This window comes from Camelus ferus, chromosome 13 (genome assembly GCF_009834535.1).
Source record: "Camelus ferus isolate YT-003-E chromosome 13, BCGSAC_Cfer_1.0, whole genome shotgun sequence".
NCBI lineage: Eukaryota > Metazoa > Chordata > Mammalia > Artiodactyla > Camelidae > Camelus > Camelus ferus.
In genome coordinates, this window is record NC_045708.1 from 64,620,459 (window position 1) to 64,641,859 (window position 21,401).

The following is a 21,401-nucleotide window of genomic DNA, read 5'->3' on the forward strand; positions in this document are numbered from 1 at the left end:
TTTGTCCCATAGATTTTGATATGTAATATTTTCATTTTATTGTGATATTTTCATTTGTGTTGTTTTCTAGAAACTATGCAATGTTTACTTGTATCTTCCAACTGACACAATTTAAGAGAAAAATGTACAATTTTCCAGTTATAAAGGTGTTTGTTCTGATTTTGTTATTAAAATCTAACTTAATAGCATTGTGATCAGAAAACAGTATCTAATCTTTTTTTTTTTTTTAATGGAGGTACTGGGGATTGAACCCAGGACCTCATGAATACTAAGCAGGCACTCTACCACTGACTAATTTTGAAATTTAGCCTAATAAATGGTATTTTCAACAATGTTTGATAAGCACTTCCAAAGGTGTTTCAGGGTACACAATTTAATATCTGTTGGCTGAATCTCATGTCATTTATATCCTCTATACTCTTATTTTTATACAATTAATCTGTTATGAACAAAGAGGTAAAGTCTCACCACTTTTATGTCTGGCCCTTTATTTCATGTGGTCTTAGCTTTATGAATACTATACAATGTTAGTTGTTATGCATTGATAGTCATTAAGTTAATACATTCATTGGTTAGACACCTTTTCAAATCATAAAAGTAACTTCTATGTCTGGTTTATTTGTTTGGGGTTTTTGGTATAACTTCTGCTTCATCTGGTATTAAGCCCCGTTCTCCCCACTCGACATTTGCATTTGTCTATTACACCTTTGCCTGTGCTTTTGTTTTCACCTACTTTGAAACAGTTTTAGGTGAAGAGGAAAGAGTTTGTTTTGTGATCTGATCTGAACATTTTTTTCTTTGAATGTAAATTAACTATTTATTGATATGATGGTTTAGTTAATCTGCCATTATTTTATATTATATTTTCACAGTTTAATTTTTAAGTCTTTCACTGTGTACTTTGTTTCCTTTGCTTTTTGTATGTAGTTGTTTTGAGATTGAGAAAAGTTGGTATTTTTATTCTAAGGTTTACCTTTCAAGTTATAAATGTATGCAATGTCTAGTCCTCTCTGTTTAGATATATCTATTACTTCTTTCCAGTAAATAAGATTTCCTTTTCCTTTTTCTCTTTCCCTTACCATCTAATATTAGTCAATAGGATTCTTTCTTAGTATGTACCTTTTTATTAAATATCTTTTTGATATTTTTATTTAATTTGTCAGCTTTGGATAATATTTAATTCCTGGCTTCTGATGAGCCAACCAGCAAACTTAATCTACTTCCTGTTTCGTTTCCCTCTTCTCCTCCTGTTTTTTGGGTGATTGAACCATTTCTACATTATTAGTTCATATAGTATTTATACTGTGTTCCATTCCCACATCTTCTTCTGATAAACAGAGCCAGTCTTTTGCAGTCGTTTTCTCATTTACTTTTTGTGGAAGTTTATGCTCTAAGTCTTCAAGAAGGGCTCATGGGAATATTTCCTGAATGTTTGCCCTTTAGAATTGTTGGTAGCCTTGTACCTTAAGTTTCATTGGAAATAACATTCTCTGTTGATATTTTCTTTCCTTGAACATCTTGTGGATATGTTTCCACTGTCCTTAGCTGTTGAATGTTAGAACAGAAAAATCTTAAGCCAGCTAATTTTTTTCTCCTTCTAAGTGACTCAGTCTTATCAGCATACCAAAAGATCTGTTCTTTATCTTCAAAATGCAGTGATTTCATTAGGATATGACTTCATATTGACCATTCTGGATAAGTGCTCTCGGGTACGCAGTATGCCCACACGTTGTAAAGATTCAAGTTTTGTTGTGTTTTGTTTACTTCAGATTTTTCATGAATTATATCCTTCAATATTTGTTCTATTTCATAGTTTTGATTTTCTGCTTCAAAAATTCCTATTCTAAGTATGTTGAATCTCCACTTCTGTCCTCTGTATCTATCATTTCTCTGTAATCTTTTTAAAAAGGATCTTTATCTTCAGTTCAATTTGTTTTTCTCATATATATCTTTGCGTTTCCTGTCACGTCTAATCTTTGTGTTCCAACTTCATTTTGATTTATAAAAGTTTTTTTACCCCTGCTAGTTCTTTCTTGTGTTCTACAAGCTCACAGTCCATATTCTTTTAATGTCTTATTATCTCTTCTTTTTCTCGAGTTCTTATATTTCTGTTTTAGGATCTTCCTTCATAGATGTGATTGTTTTCTCATTTTTACTGTTTTTCCCTATATTTTATCTTGTCGTATCCTTCTATTTATCTTGTGCCAACTGCTTTTACTTACTTACGGTTTCATAGACCAGTAATTTACAAAAGGATGCTGGGGAAAGAAGATGGTGGTTCATCCCTGCCAAATCTCAAAACCCAAAGAGTTCTGTTTCAGTGTTACCAGTTTCCTTCTCAAATGGCTCCTTGATACATCCCCCCACCTTTTTCTCTGAACCAAACATAGTCCAGGAGGACTTCTACAGCCAGCCCTGCTCACAGGTCCTCACCCTCCTTCCCATGTTCACTCCCACTGGCATACACTTAGGAGTAAATTTTCCCCTTAGGGAGTAGATTTCTGCATTTTCCAGGACCTTTCCCCACTGAGTCGTTTAGCTATTATCTGTGCTTCTTTCTTGTACTTCCTTCTGGACAGCTTCTGTCCTCCCCAAATCCTGTAACATATTTTTTGTACAAAGTTAAAGGGTAAGTCCTTCTGGGTGTGCTCTTTACCTTCAGGTAGTGGCTTTTGCTGGATCTTTCTGAAATCTCACTATTGACTTTACTCCATAAGGTATCTGCTTTTTCTCAGCAGATTTTGGGAGTTTTACAGATTCTATCAGTCCCCTAGTTTTGCTGAAAAAAGGAGTTTTCAGGTTCATTTATTATTTCATGCCCCTTTTTTCACTTCTATATCTACAAACAAGTGGGAAGATATTATTTTATGGTTTCAAATTTATACTTCAAGTCTATACTCATTTCACAGATGAAGAATCTGAGGTCCAGACAGATTAAATAACTTGGTCAAGGACAATCAGCTGATAAATGGTAGAAATGGATTTGAACAAAATCATCCTGACTTCAAAGTCTCCCATCTTCTAAGTCTACTTGCCACACTGCCTTGTAGCCACTGTATTCGCCACACCACCTCACGTTTCCCTTGGCAAGCTTCACTAATGAATTATGGCAGGGTTGTTGTCCCCAACAGAGATCTCACAGTGGAGAATATTTTCTAGGCAGCCACCAGAGTTAGTTCTTGCGATAAAATCTAATTGTTATTCTACTTTTTAACGCTTAGTGTAAATATTTAGCAAATGCTTTGAGTAGATGTTGATTGAAAGGAGGATACAGGCATAGCTCACAGATACTGCAGGGTCTGTTCCAGACTACTGCAATGAAGTGAGCATCGCAATAAAGTGAATCACAAATCTTGCAATGAAGTTTAGTTTCCCAGTGCATAAAAAGTTATGTTTACACTGTACTGTAGTCTGTTAAGTATGCAATGGCATTAAGTCTAAAAAACTACTACATACTTTAACTGCTAAAAAATGCTGGTCATCTGAGCCTTCAGCAAGTTGTAATTTTTGCAGCAGTGCCACCAAAGAACACTGATCACAGATCAGCATAACAAATGTAATAAAGACTGAACTAATGTAAGAATTACCAAAATGTGACAAAGACATGAAGTGAGCAAATGCTGTTGGAAAAATGGCACCAGTAGACTTGATTGAAACAGGGTTGTCACAAAACTTCAATTAGTAAAATGTGCAGTATCTGCAAAGTGCAACAAAGTGAAGGGCAATAAAATGAGGTCTGCCTGTAGAGAATTCTAAAGGATGGAAGGCACAAATGGGAGGTGTGGGGAGACTGGGAGAAAAAGAAAGCGCTTCTGTCAGAGGATAGATTTTTTAACATTAATATAAGCCTGGCCCTGGATACCATCAAATTGCAATCTAAATCTAGATATTTGGTAACCAATGCATACAGATATTTGGTACCAATGAATACAGCAAGAAAAAACTTAGCTATCTACAGTAAGTTGTTCCCATGAGTGGCTCTAACCACAAATACAATCCAGTTTGTGTCATTTAGGAAATCAGCTACCGTTTAAAGAATACTGATGATTAATCAGGCACTTTATTAGATGGTTTGCTTTTATTTTTTAAGAATAGCAGCATTTATTAAATTCTATGTACCAAGCACTATGGTAAGAATTTTACTGTGTTAAGCCACATAATTTTCCTAACACGATGAAGTATGGCATTGTCCACCCTATCTGATAGCTATGAAAACAAGTCAGAGAATTTAAGTAATTTTCCCAAGTTCACTCAGCTAGAAGTTCAGAGGCAGAGTTTGAAGGCAGGCGGTCCTCTAGAGCTGATCTTTCACAATGACAATTTTTAGGAAAGCAGGACTGATTGTATCACCTCCACCTATTTGCTTCTTAAACAGAAAATAAATCATGGTGTTGCCAAGACAACGCCTTGCTCCTTTTACTATAAACACCAAGCCTAATGACTTCATCCAAAGCATGGTTTTAATAACCAAATATGCTGACTCACAGACCTCTCTTCTGGGTTTGCATATCCACTTGCCCATTGAATTTATCCAGTAGAGATTAGCTAGCCCACAGGCACTTCTAACTCAATACATTTTCCCCAAAATGTGTTCCTCTTACTTTTGTGCCTTTCTCAGTGAAAATCTCCACTACCACACCAGCGTTCTCAGCAATATTTTTATAGTGTAAATTATATCCCGGCATTCTACTGAGCAGAATTCTTCAATGACCTCCCCTTACACTAAAACTACAACCCAGACTTTTCACATGATGCATGAAACCTGCATCATCAGCTTCCTCCTTATCTCTCTGATCTCCTTTCATTTTCATCCCACTCTTGCTTCAGCCAAGCTGGTCTTTTCTTATTCCTTAAAACCACTAAACTCACTTTCACTCACAGTTCTCGCACTTTTTCCTCTCTGCTCAGAGAGCTCTACAGCCTTAGATCTTTCAGATCTAGGCCCAGAGGTGACCTCCTCAGAGAGGCCTTCCCTGACCATCCTCCTCACCCCCAAACTCTAACTCTAGTGTCTTTACTGAACTTTACTCTTTCTTCGTAACACTGAAAATTTAGTGGAAAAAATATATATTTATAAACTTGCCTACTCCCTAGTTGAAATGTAAGTCCATCAGGCTAGAACATCACCTTGTTTTACAGTTAGATTCCAACATCCAGAACAGTGACTAAAAATGAAGTAGGTCCACAGTAAGTACTGCCTGAATAAATGACTAAGTCGATCCAATCATCTAACCCAGAAACGTCTTAATTTTCTTTGACACTTCCTTCTTGCCCATTCTCCATATCTATTCAGTCACCAAGTCCAACAAAAGCCCTAGTTAGGCTCTCTTTACTCTTAAGTTTTAATCTTGGCTTCCTAATAGATTTCTCTGCCTCTGGTAAGGATTTCTCTGCCTCTGCCTCTGGGACCTCACTCTGGTCCCATCCTTCATCCACACTGCTGCTAGAGAAACCTTTCTAAAGTACAGAATAAAATGAACATTCAGTTCATGACACTCCTTCCTCTAACACATCAGTAGTTCTTACAGCTTTTAGTACAAAAGTCAATCATCTTATTTCAGCCCTCAAGCCCTTCATGATCTAACCCCCTGCCTACATTTCTAGTCTCACATCCCACACCTTCCTAATAAGCTTTTCTCTTTTTAGTTTATGCTCAATGTCAAAGGGAATGAAAACCCAAAGATCAGAACAGGAAGATTTAGAATGCAGGAAAAAAAAAAAATCACGCAGCAAGAGAGCTCATCTAATGATTCCTTTTATTTCTATAAACAAAAAGTGAAGTATCCCTGCCCTTTCATCCTTGTGGATGTCCTGTTTACAGATAGCTTTTTACCACTTTCCATCGCCTCACTCCCTCAGTAAGGGATAACGACTTCAGTCTAGAATAAATTTTGCATTGATTTTTGCATAAATTGTGTGTCTGTGATAGTTTAGGAAACTGAACAAATAGCACACTTCAGATCCCTAATTATAAGTGGCATGAAGGCGTTTTTGCAGATCTGTCAAGTAATACACATGAATCACTGGGGCCCTCATTTAGATTCCACATTTTCAAACCCTTCTTTTCCACATGGCACCAAAATCTAACATGCTCCTTGAGTGGTAAAGAATTTACCTTTACCCCCAGCTCCTGGGAGGTAACCCCTAAGCCCTTAAATGTCTTGCCTGATTAAAATATTTTTGCTTACCTGGGAGCTGTAGGCCACATCAGAGGGTCTAACAATGTGATTTATGGTGAGGACTTTGGGTCACATGGTATCAGTTAACCTGAGAGGGACTGGAGACTGAAGTCAGCTACGTGGGCAGTTGAGCATGTTAATGTGACAGAGCCCCATAAAGACTCCAGACACGAGGGCTCCGGCGAGCTTCGCTTCTTGGCAGTACTCTGTGCACATCAGCACATATCACTGCTAGGAAGGTTGGCACTGACGTGATTCCAAGGGGACAAGACAACCAGAAGCTCCACGTGGGCGACTATCCTAGACTCTTCCTCATGAATCTTTTCAATGGACTAATTTTAATCTGTATCCCTTTGCTGTAATCTACCATAACTGGGAGTGTAACAGGTTTCATGAGTTCTGTGAGTCCTTCTAGAGCATTACTGAGCCTGAAGGTAGTCTTGGGGACCCTCAGACTTGCAGCTGGTATCAAAAGTAAGTGTGGTCTTTGGGATCGCCCCCTAATTTACACTAGCTATTACATTTTTGTCAATGATTTATCTTCTCACTCCACAGCATTTTCTAACCTTGACATTTAACTTTTCCTTGAATTTCTTGTCATATCAAAGCTTATTTGTGCTTAGAAAAGAACAAAACTCATTGTTTCTGAGCCTTGACATATTTCTCTCCATCTCAGGTTTACTCATCCTACAAGACTCAGTTCAAGTATCACCTCCTCTTTAAGCCTTCAGCGCAACTTTGTTTGCTGTTTTGTTATACACGAATGACAGACAGATCCTTTCTCTGTATGTTCACAAATCAGCCTTCTAAGCCAGCAAGGCTGACGCTGAGCTACAGGCAGATGCTCCAACCTTACTTGCCTTTCATTTGAAACCTGCATAGCAAGCAGCATTGACAGTATTACTGCTAGTTAGAAGAAACAGGGGGAGAGGGAAGAGGAGAGAAAGTGAAAGGAGAGACAGACAGGAAGTGGGGGGAGGAAGGGCGGGAAAAAGGAGAAACTGCATCTCAGTAGATGATAAAACTATAACTCACACCCAAGCATCTGACTAACTCCAGGGGCTATCTACTCGACTCTGTGGCGGTAGAGAGCACACGCTGAAAGAAACAGATGTGGGAGCGCCAATGGTTACACTCGCTTTACAAGTACAGGGAGTCAGAACCATTTTAAATGTCAACGTTCAACAATAATCTATCACAAATTGGAGGAACAAGGGTAGAATCATATTTACCTCTCAAAATGTAAGGATTCTTAACATTATCTTAGAAATTGGTAGCTTAAAAGATAAGAAAGTTATCAAATTTTAGATAAAAAGAGTAACATCACTCAGAGTATAACCAATTATAGTATTAGCTCATTATTACAGAACTAAATTAATTTAAAAGAACTTACTTTTAATGAATTCTATTAGCTCATTATTAAATAAATTTAAAAGAGCGCTTAATGTTCATGAATTTTCACTGCTTAAAATATTCATATATCTGAGTCAGTGAAGTCCCCAAAGCTATATTCTTTCTAGATTGCAAAATAAGATAAAATGATTATTTAAAGTAAAATCACCAGAGTTGTAAGATCACACAGGCTTCAATGAACTTTTTTTCCTTGCCAATTTATCCAAGTTGACTAAGTTAACTAGACAGTGCCTGGTATCCACGTTCTATTGCTCTACATGGTCCCAGCCACACAGTCTGTGCCAGAATAGAGACAAACATAGGCTTCCTGGCTTCCAGCTTATTGAGGTAAGGAACTAAAGGAAGTTGTTTAAAACCAGCTACTTTGTTTTATTTTTTTCAGTATTATCAGTACCTTGAAAAAGAAAAAAGATCTGGAGTATTTTTTTTCCTACTAAAATGTATTGTATGCTCATCATGTAACAACCATGTACTAGTCACTTAACAGGTGTTCTCATTTTACCCACACAACCACCCTATGTAGTAAGAACTATTATTATCTTCACTTTAAAGTTGCTGAAAATAAAGCTCAGGGTATGTATGGAACTTGCTCAAGGTCACAGAGCTAGAAAGCACTGAAGCCTAGGCATAATAAACCCAGATGTCCTGGCTCCAGAACACCTGTGTGCCACTGCCACTGGGTATGTTAGGAGAGGAAACTGTGACTGTATTCTTAATGTAACTACATCTATTCTGGATAAAGAAATAAAAGCAAACTTGTTTACAAAATGTGAAATGAAGCTTTAACCTATGCGTAAAATTTCTAGTTAAGTGTCCAAAAGGAGTTTGAGTAGAAAATGCTTGGAGTTACTGAAGCTAGAATGAACTGCTTCTCAGGTATCAAACAAATTTTGGATTGATTTCCACAGGAAATGCTCTTCTTGGAGACAAGGATTTTACGTGCGGTGATTTCTACACATGTGGTTTTCACACATAGGGATCATGAACCTGAGAATGCTGTGTCTGTTGACAATTAGCTTACATCTCACATGGGGTAAGGTACTACATAGAGGGGTTGCAACTACGCCTGTCTCATCAACAGCCAGCCAACACAGAGTAATAAGGAAAGTAGGCTGCATCATATAAGAAAAGGGATCTTTATCTGCCAAATCCGCAGAACACTTGGCCTTAGATATTTTAAGTAGAATCATTCATTTGGGTTTACATAAACCTTGATTATAAACAAATACAAGGTTTGTTTATTAACAGGATATTTTAATGGTTTTCTTGGCTGTGCTAAAGTTCAAAGAAGTAACTGAAAACACGGCAAATAACAGATGTTTATCTCTGATCAGTCTTAAAATCTCACTAAAATGAGAATAAGGAAATGTGGTTCAAAACTACATGGGTTAAGTGAAAGGGTGGAAGAGACAGCAGCAGGTAAGAGACATCACATTTTTGAGAGATGAAAAACATGTGAAGGAATTAGCAGAGCTGAGAAAACCAAGCACTAAGGGTTAATGTCGGGAAGGCCAGTTCACACAGCAAAGCCCTGAAAAAGCTCAAGAACTGAAGGCACCAAATCACTGAATTCAGGAAAGAAGCATGGGTACTGTATTGGGGGGGGGGGGAGGCTTTGAAAGTCTGTATGAGCAGTTTTGAGACCATAACAGAAGATTAAAGCTTAGTCACGTAGAAATACTGAATCACAGCAGCGGATGGAAGAGAAGCACACAAGAACAAGAGAAGTCTACATCATAAACGTTGAGCCCCGCTCCCCCCTCACACACCGGGTAAGACCCTCCCCCTGACCCCCACCTGGTAAGAACCTTTTCATACCACTTAACTCCATTACCAGTGGCACCAGGATTATCATCTACCAGTAAGACCCTGGAAGATTCTTCTCTAAGGAAACTGCTCAGCCTTAGACATTTGCAGTCCAACAAGATGGTCAAGTAAGTTCCCAAATTATCACCCTCTATGGAAAACATCCCAGTTAATAGGCCTACCCAGGCAAACAGTTTCCCAGGATATTTTTATTGCCTTGCTTTTAAATGATAACACAGGTACTATAGACTTAAGAACGTTTCCAACACAAAAGGCAGACCAAAGCAAACAAAAATTTGTAGGAAACAGACAATACAGGAAGTAGAATAAAAGTTCAGAAAAATCATTCTGCTCTTTGGAAAGATAAGAGCACATAGTGCATCAAAGAAACATGAACAAGGTGCTGTTTTTTAAAGGCAAAATCCAAGTGAGAAGCCTCTTAAATACAGCAGAAATTTAAAATTTAGATGTTTGAAATCCTGACTTATGAAAATCTGATATAAAATGGAATAAAAAACAAAGATAGGGAATAGGAGCTAAAAATAAAATAAGGAGCTCAACCCAGGAGATCTGACCAACAGGACTTGCAGAAAAAAAAAAAAAAAAAGAGGTGGATCAGAGAGAAAGAACACTGGAAAATTCCCCAGAAAGTGAAAGACGGTTCCACATGGAAAAAGCCTACTGCGTGCCCAACAGAATAGCTTGAGAAAAGATCTATACCAAAGCACATTATTGTGAAATTTTAAAATATCAAGGATAAACATACAATCTTAAGGTTTAAAGAGCAAAGTAAAAGGTCATATATAAAGAATCAAGAATTAGAATAGCGTCGGATTTCTTAACCACAAGCCAGAAGACAACAGAAGTCTTTAAAATTCTGAGAAAACTATTCACAGCCTATAACTCTATACCCGCCCAAACTACCTTCAAGCATATGGATGAAATGAACACATCCTCAGAAATGCATTGTTGGAAAAAGTGTACCACCTAAGTACACATCTTTAGGATGCTACTGGATGATACACTCCACTCAAACAAGGAAATGGACTAAGAACAGAAAATGTAAGTTCCAAGACACCAGATGTAACACAGAGGAGAGACGTCAACTCTATAGGAAGCTTAGAGAACTAACAATCCACAGCAGAACAGGAGAATTTTAGCTTCCAGAAGTATTTCCAAGAAAAAAAAAAAAAAACAAAAAAACACTTAGAGTATTTAGTGTACTCTTTAAAAAATATTTTTCAAAGAAGTTTTAAAATTCTTTCAGAGTATCTGACAAGAATTAGTGATAGTGCCATAAAAAATAGAGCAAACCAAAAAAAAAAAAAAAGAAAACTCAACTGGAGGATAGAAGAACAGGAAGGAGGCCACAGGATGGTGTAAAAATGTTAAATCATCATCAAAAATAGGAAGCCAATACAATATATAAGCGTATTATTAAGAAATATGGAGGTTAAAACCAAAAGAAGGTGCTAAGGACTTCAGGCAAAGAAATGCAGGAGTAGGGAAGGTCAAGGGATACTGTTTTCTGTTATGTTTTACAGTATGACTAGAATTTTAAACTATATACTTGTATTATTTTCATCCTTTAAGTTTTGGAAGCTATCATAAGCACAAATAAAGATTTATATTTATTTCTGAAAAATCTAATTTAGGATCATCTCTAGCTCAAACAGACATATTTGAGAGTATTAAGATTGAAAATGATACTTGCGATCATTAGCGAATCAGAATTTTCTCTGACAATGTTTTTCCAATCTCCTGATTAGATGTTATATTATTGCATCATGCCAATTCAACAATAGCAAAAACAAAACAAACAAAAAAGCTATTTTAGGAGAAAAGTACTAAGTTTCTGATAACATACCATTATTTTCACTTCTTTTTTTGTGCTCAAAAGTATCCAATTTTTTAAAGTCAAAGAGGTTTTTAAAGTATTTTTCTTTTTGTTAAGAACTCACAATAAAATTTCATGGTTATAGGAAGACTGAAAATTGAGATGTCCACCCTGAAATAAAGGAGCACATTTTGTATTTTGTTAATGAAATCTTAACGTTGACAGAAAGATGCCATCTTTCATTTACTCCTTTCATTGTTTCTGAATTGTTTAAAAACTCCATTCATAAATATTCAGTTTTACTTATATCTTTCTTTGCCTGGTTTTTAATACTTTGATAGTGATACATTTTATAAATTCTTAAACTCATAACACCAGCATATGGCAATTGTGAAGTAAGGGGATATGTAGTGGAAAGAGGGTTTTCTGTTTTTGTTTTTGTTTTGTCAGAGATGGACAGACCCAAATTTAAGTCTTAGCTATGTAAGACTTGGGCAAGCCCCTTCTGTGAGCCTCAGTTTCCTTCATCTACAGCACCTACCCTACAGGTTCATAATAGGATTAGAATAACACATGTAAAGTACCAGCAAAGGACGAGACACAAAACACATAATGATGGCAATTTTCCTTCTCTTCCTTATCTTCTCTGTGGCCCAAGAGATTTAATTTTAAATAACTTGTAGACTTTGCAGTTCAATTAACTGAGCTCTTGGTTCTTCCATTTATTAGCCTGCAACCCTTGGGGTATTTATACATCTTAATCTTGATTCAGCAATTCATGGGCATAATCATAAGGTGATGAGGGAGTGGGGAAGAAAATATACATTCTGCTAGCACAGTAACTGGTATATAACAAGTTCTCAGAAACTAACAGTAATAACAAGAAATTAAGAGATAGTTTCCCTCTATTCATGGCTACTTAAAGCAAACTAAAGTAACAGAAATAACTTGGTTAAGAATAGCATTTCATGAAGTTACACTGACATGTGACCTGATTTAATGACTTCCCCACAGAAGACAGAAAATGCCTTCCATGATACATCAGAATTCACATATGTACCATCTGACAGAATTACTTATCTACGTCTACTTATCAGTTTGGTCCATTTGTACCACCCTTTCCTCTGTGCCCTCTCTCCACCTTCATGTATTTTATTTACTTGTCTTTTTCTATCATTTGGTTAACTGACCAAATTGACAAGCAACTCCTTGAATCTGTCATTGGATTGAATAGTTGCTTCTGTCAAGTGAATCACTTGGCAGCCTTGCTGATACAAGGCAGAGGAGAAAAAAACTGGGACAACAGTGATATTGCCTATAATCCAACACAGCTCCAAGATTTTTCTCTTTCACTTCATTTTTTTTAAACCTTTAACACTTGTTTTTTCACTTTGAGGCTGGAGACATTATCTTATTCACATTTCAATCGCTGGCATTTAGGATATTATGTAGCAAATAGAAGATACTTTTTAAATGTTTAATAAGTGGATAAATTAGGGCATATATAGATTCCTGAAACTATCTCCATGCTACCAGAGCAACCAGCTAGCAAGCAAAAACAAAACAGAACTTTGAACTATTTTCTAAACCTCCCCAAGTCAATTAAATGAAATCCCAAACCCACTGGTATGCAAATTTTATTTTGTTTCTTAGTGATGTAAATCTAGACAGAACAGTTAGTAGATTCTTATGTTGTTTCAAGAAGTGCAAAGGTAATTCAGTCACAGTTTGCCACCCTCAAGAACTCCCACTTAAAATGAAGTCACAAGCAAAGACTTTTTACTATACAAAACTTCCCTTTTATAGAGTTTGCTTAAAAATGTAAGCAATTTCACAGCCGGAAGATCTGAGTAATTTCTTAAAGGTCATATTTCCCTCCAAAATTGGTTTCTTCACCCTTCCATTCTCATTGTACTCGGTAGAATTCCTTATTGTTTAATGTTGAATTTAAGGTTATGAGGACTTTCAAGTCATGTACTGTGCTCTCTGGGAGCAGAATTTTCTTACAAGCAAATAAGTAACAAGGTAACATTCTTACCTTGTTCTTGTGCGCGAACAGCACCCCCTGACACACATAGCACAATAAAATGAAGCAGCAGTTTCCTAAAAATAGAAAAATAATTGGGGAAAACTTAGTTGGACATTTATTATCTATAAATAATATAAAATCCAAAATGAACTCTACAGCAAGATTAAGAATTAAGCTATCATTTCCATTAACACTGTATTTTAATATTCATATTGGTTAAAAGTCAGGGCTCTGAATTTAAGCTTCAGCTTTGCCACTTACGATGTGTCTTGGGCACACTTTTTAATCACTCTGTGCCCCAATTTCTTCATCTATTAAATCTATCTCATAAGGTTTTTTGAAGACTAAGAAACTTCATGTAAAGCACACAAAACAGTACTTGGCACACAGGAAACACTCCGTAAATACGAACTAGTATAGGTGATCTTATTAGCAGTAATAGTATATATTATGTCAAGTTACCACACATGCAATTTTATACAAAGTAATACAAATTTACACAAAAATAGCACAATTTACAGTCACTTAACCGTAGTGATTATAAATTGATGGAACCAGTTATTTAAATATTTTTATGTAAAACCTATTTGAATATCATATTCAAAACACCTGTACTAGACTCATGATTGTTTCTGAAAATAGTAACAACCTGTAAACGCTAAACATAGTGATGAGCAGTAACTGAGCACAATACTCAGTTACTATATATCAAAATGTTCACTTACATTGATTAGCAAGGTAAAAATATTTTGTGTTTTTTTTTATTAGTATAACCAAACTTTTGATAGGTTTTGTTGATTACTCCTTGTAATTGGCTGTATCTACCTCCCAACTGAAAAATCATAGTTTCAAAAAGTAACAATAAGGATGCTGAAAACAATATTACCTAGTCTTTCTTGCTAATATAGACCCTGATTTTTGTTTTTTATTCTAACCCAGAGACTCCTCAAATGACATTTTCAAAAATACAGTCCTGCAAAGACTGATTACAGAGCCCTCTGAAAATCAGTTTTATTTTTATTAAGTTTCTGAGGTGCTAGCAGTAATTTGTAATTTTCTATTATTACCAGTAGTATGTTTTCACCTTTATTAAGTAGAATAAGGAACATCTTAATATAAGAATATAGAATTATATTATAATTGTGTATTTATATACAATATACAATTGTACTAATTCTCCTTGCTATATTGAAAATATCACTTATATTCAAATAGTATTAACCATTTTTAGTAAGTGAAAAATGCAAATTCTATGGTCATACTCAGTAGAGAGTACAGCTAAATATTAAGACTGATAGAATACTTAATTGTCATTAACTCTATAAACTAATCAACTAAATAGTCAAATTTCAACTGATATGGCAAATAGCTGAACTATATATTTTAATGAAGCCTATAAAAGGTTCCCACATATTATGTCACCCATTTAGAAAAATGGTTCTCAAATGTTAGTCTGCCAAAGAACCACCTGAGGTTTTTGCAAAAAATCCAGATTCTAAGCCTTGCCACACAGATTATGATTCATAAATTTGGAGCAGATTCTCAGCATGCATACATTTTTAACCAGGTGATCCTACTATTGATTGTGTGTGTACCAAACTCAGAAAACTAAAAACATTTACTATTTACATTGTACTTAAAATATACTTTTTATTTTGCGTAAATCACATATATCTAATTTCATGACACGAATAAGATGTGACACTTCCATAAAAGTCCAGATCTGGCTTCCACACATGATTGTGTTATCAGAATCACCTGGAGGGCTTATAAAAGATTGCTGGGCCCCACCCTGAGAGTTTGACTCAGGTTTGGGTGGGGCTCGGAATTTGCTTTTATAACAATTTCCCAGGCAATGCTGAGGCTGCTCATCTGGGCAATCCCAGTCTGAGGACCTCTGTTCTGGAAGAAATAAGCTCAGGAGACGATGTAAGGCCTACCTGTTTCAGGTCTTTTTACCACAATCTGCACAGTGGAATCACTTGGTGACTTTTAAAAACTACTAACACCCGGGTCTTGCCCTCCCCGCCTCCACCCTCAGACTGATTTTGTCTCCGGTACACGGAGTTGTAAACACTTCCCAGGTGATTCTAATGTACAAAGTTAAGGACCACTGTGTGAATTTAAGATCATTTCTTTGGGTTCTCCAAGATGTAACCCCAAATATGATCTAGAGGTTGAGTAAAGGAGTCTCTTTTCCTTGCAAATTTATGTTTTCAACAAGTAACCGGCAGGATAGATATCAGTAAGGCTAGAAAACAGCTACAAGATTACAGTCACTGAAGGAGCGTTCATCAGAATTACACTGTGTTAGTAGAAAGTGGACTGTGAAAAGGAGCATGCCTCACCTGCCCAAAGTAACCCCGCTCACTGCCAGCTTAGAAAACCGCCCAACAGGCACTCATCTGAATAAAGCTAACTAACGAAGAGCACACCAGCTGGCGCTAATCCCTCAGAGATTCAGCCAACTCAGACTTCCCCAGTGACCGCAGGGGAGGAAAATGGAAAATGAAGTTCCTTCCAGACATGTTAACAAGTCCATTCCTGGCGTGAGGCAGGAACACCTGAACACATCAAACATCACCCCTGAGCCAGGTGATGTTAGGATTTATGACACATCAGTCCAGCCACACCTTATGTAAGTGTACCTATGTACTAATCTGATGACTAACAGAGAAGTAGAGATCAATGATATGAAATAGAGATTTTCTTTCTCTTTTTCTAATTCTGCCCAGAACTAATAGCCAACTATTGGGCTGCACCCCCACAGGCCTCCAAGTGTCATAGCTGCCCAGCCTCCATACTAAAGAAAGAGCTCGAAACTGGCAGAGACACCAGTGGTTACTGGATAGGGAATCTTACAAGTCTGAAGCAAAAGGTCCTGGAGCAACACCCCAACGGCACCCGGCAGACAGCAGGCAGGACATGGTAAGACTCCCGCTACTCTGGAGCAGGAGGCTACAATTTATAGGGGAAATGACGTCAGGCTGGCTCATCAGTTACCAGGGAAACCAGCAGCTGGGGCAGGGGGCAAGCACGTAGGCAGTTACTAATTGAGCCCTCTGATTAAGAGGATTGGATAGTCATGTGAGTGAAGCAGCAGATACACAGGAGCAAGAGAGCTGCCCTTCAAGATGGCCTGACCATACAACGAAGGAAGAACGTGAAAAGTCAAGTTCCTCGCCGGTGTTCGAGGCCCTTATCATTCAGCTCCAACCTCCCTTTGTTAGCAATATGGATCCAATTACACCTGACACCCCAAAGCGCTAGCCATGACACGTCACTCTCTGTTTCATGCACGGACCTTGTAAGTGCCTGAAAAGTTCTCTCAGTCTCCACCTGTCAGAATTTTCAGTGTTGTCAAAGCCTAATTTGAACACCTGCTTCATGAATTTTCCCATCATCCCTCAAGAGGGCTGGATCTTTCCCTCGCCTCTGTACTCTTGACACTTTAATTAGACTCTTTATTACAGCCCATGTATGTTGTGCCTTTCATGATTAATTAGTAAGTAAATATCTGAGCAAGTAACAGGTCTTCACCTTTTATCCATTTCTTACATGAAATTGACACAATAAATATTTTTAAACAGGAACAGAGTAATAGCAAGACCTCTCGACGACTGAGGAATTCAGCTTTTCCCTATGAACCTAACTCTTCTAACACTTCAGAAAAGTTAGGTAAAATGAAGATGCTTTTTGTTGAACTTCCAAAAAGGGAAAGGAGAATTTTTTTTTAAATCTGCTGTGGAAAGTTTGCTTCTTCTCTCTCTTTTTTTTTTTTTTTCTTTTTTCATTTTAACTGCTTTTCTCATCTCTGAAGTGGGAACACAGAGAAGAGATCAAGCTGAACTGACACAATCAGCTTGATAAAGAGCCCAACTCCATCACTGAATAAAATGGATTAAACCAAGCTTTCTGGGAATCGTCTACTTAAGTTGGACTTGTTTATTCCTTTGCTTTTGCCCCTCCACCCATGATACTACATTTATGATACATTCACTTAATAAAGAAAAAAGATCAGCTCTCCACATTAGCAGACGATGGAGTTCTCACGAGCAGCAGCTGCACTCTGGGCTTCTCCCCTGTTGTGCCGTGCATGTTGTACTGGACACGCTGGAGTCCTTGAGTAAGTTAAAATTAAAACTGTGTTAAGTTGTTGCAGAGAAAACAACACGGTTAATAAGGAAATAACACTAGACTAGGAGTCAAAAGACTAATCCTGGTTCTATTTCAAACTTATTGTGTGACCTTGGGAGGGTCAAGTTTTTGAGTCTTAGCTGACTCATCTAATTTGTGATGACTTAATAAATTTTACATCTTAAATTCCAAATATAAAACCCTAAAATGTGTGTGTATGGTGGGATCCTATTAATATACTGGCATTAGAGGACAAAGATCAAATTACGTACTTAGCAAGATGTTCTGTAAATCACTATAAATAAAGGACATATTTAACCACAACTTGGGAAAGAGCTTCCTACAGTTCTCGCCAGTTCTTTTTTAATTAAGTAACATAAAATAGCCTACTAGGTTTGCTAACGTGTTCACATATTTAGTTAAGCCTAACAAAAAAATCTAGTTAGTGTACTAAATAAGAATATGTTTCAAATTTTCAAACCATGTCTGTTTTTGTTCACTTTTTTGTATGTCTGGACCATGTGTCCTTAATATAAAGTAACAGAAGTACATAAACTCACACAGTTGACAAAATCAGACCAGGTTTGAAAGAAGTTAATATGGTAAGAAACATTCAATAAAAGTTCAGAAAACATAACCCATAATATTAATATCTGAGAATATCTAACAAAATGTGAAATACTCTGTATGTCTGGTCTGCTAGCCACATTTTCGGTTTGACATAAGCCACAGTCAAAATATAACCAGACATGTGAAGGTAAAAGCCTAAAGGGGGTTGGGCAGGAAATAGATATCCAAAGGCCATACTCAGAATATTTGAGGAACTAACATCCATTCCCAGCACCTTCCCTGAGTAATTCTTAGAGCTGTTCAACCTTCTCTTTCTCTGAAGGGTCTAAGTTAACTTAGGGGAATTTCGGGCATCTTTTATTTTTTGGGCACCCCTGAGGCTCTCAGGTATTACGATATATGTCTTCAGGCTACTGATGCTCATTCACACAAAGGTTCCATTTGTGAATAAGAGAGTTTTTTTGTTTTTCTGTTTTTTAAGTGCACTGGTGGTTTTCACTTAAGCAAACTGGAAAAAGTAAACTAATCTGAAAAACATACATATGTAATATATATCAAGAATTTCAACAATTTCCACTATATTTACAAGCCGAAAATTTCTCTGTCATTACAGCTTTACAGATTTTGCTCTTTACTACCTGCTAAGATCCAGAAATAGTTAAAATTTCTGCCCTTTGTCCCCCCAAATAATTGAAAAACAGTTATCCTAGCAGTGGGGATAAAGTCGGATGATTCAGGGAGTAAAGCGTTGTCAACATTATATACAATGAATTTCTTAGACCATCAATCAACTCAGTAGGTACTTGTATAACTAATCTAGTGTGAGACATACTACAACTTCTGGTTAAATTCCAAGCATACGGGCAATTCATGACATGCAAGGGAGATAAACTGCTTAAGGACTTCAACTGATCATTTTCTGTTTCCTATACTAAATTGGGCACATTGGGAAGGCAGCAACTGTGCTTCTGTCTTGCTCAATCATCATACCCCTCTTGCCTAGAACCATGCTAGATATATAGCTGGAGCTCAGTAAACATTTGTTGAATAAATGAGTGAATAAACAATAAGTGAGTGAATGACAGAATGTTGGCCTTTTATGAGAATGAAAATGAAATCATCTTCACTTCTCAGAGTTACAAATTCTAAAATAAGTCATAGTTGCAAAGCATGGCAAGGAAACTAGCATAGCTATTCTAATTTCCATAATAAAAAGTATTATTCTAGAAGGGAGGGTATAGCAGTGGTAGAGCACATGCTTAGCATGCACAAGGTCCTGGGTTCAATCCCCAGTACCTCCGTTAAAAGAACAAATAAAACAGGTAAATAAATAAGCCTAATTACCTTCTCCCCTAAAAAAAAAAAAAAAAGTATTATTCTCTTGCAGCCTCACAGATTACTAAGCAGAATGTATAAATTACACTCAAAATTACTTTCTATAAATTACAATTCCTCTCCCTGAGACATCAGTTTATTTTAAACAGTTATTTGAACCCAAACATAACTAAGAAATTTTAAACATAGAATTTTCTGCTAGTTAGGAAACAGATCTTTATACCCCAAACCTTTTTACCCCTTTGGTTATAGAAACTCTTTAATGACTCTTTAATATTCTGCCTGGGAGACTTTCTGACAATATGTTTAATTAGTATATCTAACACTGACTTTTGGTTTTAATTTTTTCTATTAACTCTGCAAATTCTCATTAGATAATCCATCTAAAAGAAGCCCTTTGAAATAAAGTGTCTTTAAGAATCCAGTTTCAAAACTGTGAATGATTTCAGGTGACTAATCAGAATTATGATTTTAAAAAACTTCCCCTGTTCTTACAGAACATCACCATGAAAGGATGGTGGAAAACAAAACATCAGGGATTTCAATAGGCACTCTAAAGGTTATAATTCAGTGGCCTGATATTGTCATCAGCTAATCAGCTGCTTCTCCCAAGTCCCTTTCCCATCAGGTTGATAGCATTTATTTCAAACTGCAGAATTCTGAAGTCTTTATGGAAATTGGATTTTTTTCAAGAAACAATTTTCTCAGCTCAATCAGTAACTACCTTTTCCCCACTTTGCATATGTGTGGTTGGAGCTGTGAGGGGCTGCAACCTGATGTGATTTTGAATTACTCTTTATTCTCTGCAGCCCACCCCTACAGGCAACGGGTCGTGGAATGACCTGGACACCCCAGGAGGCTGCAAGGCCCCCGGCTAGCAGCAGGACAAGGGAGACTAGGGCCTTCATCCAGGATCCCCTACCCACCCCGGTGTCTCTCCACAAGGGCTGCTTTTATCCCCCCACCCCAATCCATGTAGCCTAATTTTCCCTCAGAAGTTCCTCGGTGTAATCCACTCTGTTTGGTTTCTCTGCCTCCCTCCCCTCAATCATCTGGACCCAATTTACAAACCCCAAACTGCCCAAGAATTTATGCGGGGCCTTTTCTGGGAGCGTCTGGAAGGGAAGTGTAAACCAGACAAGACAGAGGCTAGGAGCTGAAGATCCGCTTTCATCTGCGAGGTTGGTCACAACTACCACGGGGAAAGTTAGTCAGCAACGTGGGCCTGGCGCAGTGGGGAAGGGAAAGCCCTGGGGCGGGAGCTGGCAGGGAGGGCAAAGGAGGGCACAGGGAGGCAGGCGGAGCCTGCGGCCGGACAGGAGGTAGAGGGCCTCACACAGTCTCTTCTGGTGGTTCTGGACTCGCGGGGACCCCAGCCTCATTCCACCATTCTACCCGCCCTGGGCCGGCGGGAAGATGCATCAGATCCCTGAGGACCCGCCGGGCCCCTCTCCCCGCTTTCCCGGCGGGTCCATGCAAGGGACTTTTATGGAGAAAAGTGGCGGCAAATCTGACTGGGAAACCGAAGAGACCCGTGTGAGCGGCCCTGCGTCAGGCGGCCCGCAGAGTGTGGCCTCTTCTCTTCTCGGATCCCTGGCAGAGACATCTCGAGTCTCCCCGGCCCCAGGCACCTCGCCTCAGGCACGCGGTTGCAGGGGTTCCGAGACTTCCCCCTCACTGATTCATTCTGCTGCTGGCGCAGGGGCAGGAGCATCCTTCTCAGCGGGGAAGCCGGCCGCCTGCCCAGGCTTCCAGAGGTCGGAGGAGAGGAGAGAGCGCGTGAGCCCCAGCCAGGCTCGGCTGCATGCGGTTGGGAAGCACATGTTCATACAAACACTGCCACAAGGCGGTCTTTCTGCGCACCCCGCCTCCGCCTGCCCTTAGCTGGCATGGTCAGTTCTGCCCCGTTCCCTCCTCCCACCTACTCTCCCGAGGGGCAGCCTCGCGGCAGAGAACGGCCACAGTTGCTTTCGTCCTTCCCGCCGCCGAGGCCAGAAGCAAACTTGCTTAACCCACTGACCTCTTCCAGGGGGACCAGAGCAGCCAGCCAAGGCCATGCTCTCCGCCCCTCCCATACATGCTCTTTTCCCAGTGA

The 21,401-nt window shown here is 38.2% G+C and overlaps 1 protein-coding gene across 10 annotated transcripts in view; it reads right to left on the reverse strand.

Moving 5' to 3' along the window:
• The window catches only part of COL24A1 (collagen type XXIV alpha 1 chain), a 337,788-nt gene that overhangs the window by 291,097 nt on the left and 25,290 nt on the right, over window positions 1-21,401 (reverse strand). For all 10 annotated transcript variants that reach the window (XR_004325201.1, XM_032494719.1, XM_032494718.1 and 7 more), the window contains one exon: window positions 13,274-13,338. Coding sequence is in view for 8 of the 10 variants with exons in the window: in XM_032494719.1 (XP_032350610.1) it covers window positions 13,274-13,338 (65 nt within the window). In the remaining 2 variants the exon portion in view is untranslated. Of the gene's footprint in view, window positions 1-13,273; window positions 13,339-21,401 lie in introns of those variants that run through there.